General features: G+C 49.4%; 1 protein-coding gene across 1 annotated transcript; it reads left to right on the top strand.

Moving 5' to 3' along the window:
- Window positions 1-1,243: 1,243 nt before the first annotated feature.
- On the top strand, window positions 1,244-3,425 carry LOC121861682 (skin secretory protein xP2-like; the record flags this gene model as incomplete). The annotated part of the gene is made up of 2 exons (XM_042359576.1): window positions 1,244-1,440; window positions 3,132-3,425. Coding segments are annotated over exons 1-2 (491 nt in total), but the record flags the coding sequence as incomplete, so codon positions are not given.
- Between the last annotated feature and the right edge of the window lie 2,186 nt (window positions 3,426-5,611).

Here is a 5,611-nt window from a genome sequence, read left to right as displayed (position 1 = left end):
GAAAACATAAGTTGGGGTGTTGTGCTGACTGACTGCTCTGTTCCCTATTGGCTGTAATTTGGTGGGTAAACATTCTAGTCCACCAATCACAGTTAAGCGAGGGATTGCTGGACAGAACAATGGGAGATATGACGTTAAATAACTCACCACCCATAGCATTTCCAGTATCATCGCCTCATGAACAGTAAAGGAGAATAAATATCCAACAGGAAAACATAAGTTGGGGTGTTGTGCTGACTGACTGCTCTGTTCCCTTATTGGCTGTAATTTGGTGGGTAAACATTCTAGTCCACCAATCACAGTTAAGCGAGGGATTGCTGGACAGAACAATGGGAGATATGACGTTAAATAACTCACCACCCATAGCATTTCCAGTATCATCGCCTCATGAACAGTAAAGGAGAATAAATATCCAACAGGAAAACATAAGTTGGGGTGTTGTGCTGACTGACTGCTCTGTTCCCTATTGGCTGTAATTTGGTGGGTAAACATTCTAGTCCACCAATCACAGTTAAGCGAGGGATTGCTGGACAGAACAATGGGAGATATGACGTTAAATAACTCACTGTCCATCGCATTTCCAGTATCATCGCCTCATGAACAGTAAAGGAGAATAAATATCCAACAGGAAAACATAAGTTGGGGTGTTGTGCTGACTGACTGCTCTGTTCCCCTATTGGCTGTAATTTGGTGGGTAAGCATTCTAGTCCACCAATCACAGTAAAGTAAGGGATTGCTGGACGTATGCAATACAGTATGTACAACACCACGACCAAGCAAGTTATTTGGCTTAAGGGAAGGGGCGCCCCTGGTAGGGCCCCGGGGGATCCCCTTCTAGGGCCCCTTGGGTCATCACTACCCCTGGGATGGCCCCTGTGGCGCAACCACACCTGCCTATACCCCTGTGGTCGCCGGTGCCTCATGGAGGGCTCTTGGGGCACTACAACCACTGGGAGGGCCCCTAGGACGACCACGGTAGGTACCCCGCCCCTGCGAGGGTCCCTGGAGTCGCCATCACCCTAGAGAGGGCCCCTGGGGTCGCCACCGACCCAGGGTGAGCCCCTGATATCGCCGCTGCCCATAGTAGCTTACCTGGTGGACCGCTGCCCCTGGAAAGGTCCCTAGGGGTTCCACCACTCCTGGCAGGGCCCCTGGTGGCGCCGCCGCCCCTGCAAGGAACCCTGGATTAACCGAGGTCCCTGGGAGGGCCCATGAGGCCACCACCGCCCATGCGAGGGCCCCTATGTGCGTCGCTTCACCTGGGAGGGCCATTGGAGTAGCCGTTGCCACAGGGAGGTCTCCTAGGGGTGTTGCAGCCCCTGGTGCGGCTCCTGAAGTCTTCACCGCCCCTGAGAGAGCCCCTGGGGTCGGTACAGCCGCTGCAGTTGCTATTGCCCTTGACCTGCCCACTGGGGTCCCTGTCTCTGTAGGGCCCTTGAGGCAAATGTTTTTTTTTTTTTCATTATTTAGAACAATGGGAGATATGACGTTAAATAACTCGCTGTCCATCGCATTTCCAGTATCATCGCCTTATGAACAATGTAAAGAGAATAAATATCCAACAGGAAAACATAAGTTGGGGTGTTGTGCTGACTGACTGCTCTGTTCTCCTATTGGCTGTAATATGGTGGGTAAACATTCTAGTCCACCAATCACAGTTAAGCGAGGGATTGCTGGACAGAACAATGGGAGATATGACGTTAAATAACTCACTGTCCATCGCATTTCCAGTATCATCGCCTCATGAACAGTAAAGGAGAATAAATATCCAACAGGAAAACATAAGTTGGGGTGTTGTGCTGACTGACTGCTCTGTTCCCCTATTGGCTGTAATTTGGTGGGTAAACATTCTAGTCCACCAATCACAGTTAAGCGAGGGATTGCTGGAAGAACAATGGGAGATATGACGTTAAATAACTCACCACCCATCGCATTTCCAGTATCATCGCCTCATGAACAGTAAAGGAGAATAAATATCCAACAGGAAAACATAAGTTGGGGTGTTGTGCTGACTGACTGCTCTGTTCCCTTATTGGCTGTAATTTGGTGGGTAAACATTCTAGTCCACCAATCACAGTTAAGCGAGGGATTGCTGGACAGAACAATGGGAGATATGACGTTAAATAACTCACCACCCATAGCATTTCCAGTATCATCGCCTCATGAACAGTAAAGGAGAATAAATACTCAACAGGAAAACACAAGTTGGGGTGTTGTGCTGACTGACTGCTCTGTTCCCCTATTGGCTGTAATTTGGTGGGTAAGCATTCTAGTCCACCAATCACAGTAAAGTAAGGGATTGCTGGACAGAACAATGGGAGATATGACGTTAAATAACTCACTGTCCATCGCATTTCCAGTATCATCGCCTCATGAACAGTAAAGGAGAATAAATATCCAACAGGAAAACATAAGTTGGGGTGTTGTGCTGACTGACTGCTCTGTTCCCCTATTGGCTGTAATTTGGTGGGTAAACATTCTAGTCCACCAATCACAGTTAAGCGAGGGATTGCTGGACAGAACAATGGGAGATATGACGTTAAATAACTCACTGTCCATCGCATTTCCAGTATCATCGCCTCATGAACAGTAAAGGAGAATAAATATCCAACAGGAAAACATAAGTTGGGGTGTTGTGCTGACTGACTGCTCTGTTCCCCTATTGGCTGTAATTTGGTGGTAAGCATTTAGTCCACCAATCACAGTAAAGTAAGGGATTGCTGGACGTATGCAATACAGTATGTACAACACCACGACCAAGCAAGTTATTTGGCTTAAGGGAAGGGGCGCCCCTGGTAGGGCCCCGGGGGATCCCCTTCTAGGGCCCCTTGGGTCATCACTACCCCTGGGATGGCCCCAGTGGCACAACCACACCTGCCTATACTCCTGTGGTCGCCGGTGCCTCATGGAGGGCTCTTGGGGGCACTACAACCACTGGGAGGGCCCCTGGGACGACCACGGTAGGTACCCCGCCCCTGCGAGGGTCCCTGGAGTCGCCATCACCCTAGAGAGGGCCCCTGGGGTCGCCACCGACCCAGGGTGAGCCCCTGATATCGCCGCTGCCCATAGTAGCTTACCTGGTGGACCGCTGCCCCTGGAAAGGTCCCTAGGGGTTCCACCACTCCTGGCAGGGCCCCTGGTGGCGCCGCCGCCCCTGCAAGGAACCCTGGATTAACCGAGGTCCCTGGGAGGGCCCATGAGGCCACCACCGCCCATGCGAAGGCCCCTAGGTGCGTCGCTTCACCTGGGAGGGCCATTGGAGTCGCCGTTGCCACAGGGAGGTCTCCTAGGGGTGTTGCAGCCCCTGGTGCGGCTCCTGAAGTCTTCACCGCCCCTGAGAGAGCCCCTGGGGTCGGTACAGCCGCTGCAGTTGCTATTGCCCTTGACCTGCCCACTGGGGTCCCTGTCTCTGTAGGGCCCTTGAGGCAAATGTTTTTTTTTTTCATTATTTAGAACAATGGGAGATATGACGTTAAATAACTCGCTGTCCATCGCATTTCCAGTATCATCGCCTTATGAACAATGTAAAGGAGAATAAATATCCAACAGGAAAACATAAGTTGGGGTGTTGTGCTGACTGACTGCTCTGTTCTCCTATTGGCTGTAATATGGTGGGTAAACATTCTAGTCCACCAATCACAGTTAAGCGAGGGATTGCTGGACAGAACAATGGGAGATATGACGTTAAATAACTCACTGTCCATCGCATTTCCAGTATCATCGCCTCATGAACAGTAAAGGAGAATAAATATCCAACAGGAAAACATAAGTTGGGGTGTTGTGCTGACTGACTGCTCTGTTCCCCTATTGGCTGTAATTTGGTGGGTAAGCATTCTAGTCCACCAATCACAGTTAAGTAAGGGATTATGGACAGAACAATGGGGAGATGTAATGATTAAATCTTTCCACCATCCCCGCATTTCAGTATATCATCGCCTCATGAACAGTAAAGGAGAATAAATATCCAACAGGAAAACATAAGTTGGGGTGTTATGCTGACTGTTCTCCTGTTCATATTATGGCTGTAATTTGGTGGGTAAACATTCTAGATCCACCAATCACAGTTAATGAGGATGCTGGATTAGACTGTGAGATATGGCGTTAAATAACTCACCACCCATAGCATTTAGTATCATCGCCTCATGAACAGTAAAATAAATATCAACAGGAAAACATAAAGTTAGAGATTATTTGTTGCTGACTGACTATCTGTTCCCCTATTGGCTGTAATTTGGTGGTGTATTCTAGTCACCAATCACAGTAAAGTAAAGGGATTGCTGGACAGAACAATGGGATATGACGTTAAATAACTCTGTCATCGCATTTCCAGTATCATCGCCTCATGAACAGTAAAGGAGAATAAATATCAACAGGAAAACATAAGTTGATTGTTGTGCTGACGTACTCTGTTCCCTATTGGCTGCAAATTTGGTGGAGTAAACATTCTAGTCCACCAATCCACAGTTAAGCGAGGATTATGGACAGAACAATGGGAGATATGACGTTAAATAACTCACTGTCCGCATAGCATTTCCAATATCATCGCCTCATGAACAGTAAAGGAGAATAAATATCAGCAGGGAAAACATAAGTTGAATTATTGTGCTGACTGGCTACTCTGTTTCAACCCGAAACAGCAATTTTGGTGGGTAAGCATTCTAGTCACAATTACAGTAAAATGAGATTACTGAATATGCAATACAGTATATACCTTACCACGACCAAGCAAGTTATTTGGCTTAAGGAAGGGGCGCCCTGGTAGGGCCAGGGGATCACTCTGAATTTATGGGGCATCACTACCTAGGATGGCCTGGCAAACAACCACACCTGCCTATGCCCCTGTGGTCCGCCCAGTGCCTCATGGAGGCTCTTGGGGCACTACAGCCCAGCCACTAGGAGGCCCTGGGACGACCACAGTAGGCTCACCCGCCCTGCGGGCGTCCACTGGAGTCGCCATGCCTAGAGAGGGCCCTGGGTCGCCACCGACCAGGGGTTGAGCCCTGACTCTCGCCCGCTGCCCACCAGTAAACACCTGGTGGACTGCCCTGGAAGGTCTCAAAATTTCCACCACTAGCAGGCCCCTGGTGGCCTTACCGCCGTAATACAAGGAACCTGGATTAGCCGAGGTCCTGGGAGGCCCGTGAAGGCCACCACCACTTACATCACGAGGGAGGCCCCTATGTGCGTCGATTCACCAGGGAGGGCATTGGAGTGCGCCGTTGCCACAGGGAGGTCTCCTAGGGGGTGTTGCCTGACCCCTGATGTGGCCTCCTAAGTCTTCCACCCTGAGAGAGCCCCTGGGGCCAGTGGCCCGCTTGGGGTGCTGGCTGCTTGTCAGCCTGCCACTGGGGTCCCTGTCTCTGTAGACCCTTGAAGCAAATGTTTTTTTTTTCATTATTTAGAAGACAATGGGAATGTGACATTGAAATAACTGCTTCTCGCCAGCATTTCAATATCATCGCCTTATGAACAATGTAAAGAATAAATATCCAACAGGAAGCATAAGTTGGGGTGTTGTGCTGACTGACTTCCTTTGTTCTCCTATTGGCTGTAATATGGTGGGTAAACATTCTGATCCCGCAATCTCACAGTTAAGCCGAGGTTAACTGGA

Source organism: Homarus americanus, unplaced genomic scaffold (assembly GCF_018991925.1).
Source record: "Homarus americanus isolate GMGI-L3 unplaced genomic scaffold, GMGI_Hamer_2.0 scaffold34781, whole genome shotgun sequence".
Taxonomy (NCBI): Eukaryota; Metazoa; Arthropoda; class Malacostraca; order Decapoda; family Nephropidae; genus Homarus; species Homarus americanus.
This window is presented reverse-complemented; position numbering and strand designations above follow the sequence as displayed.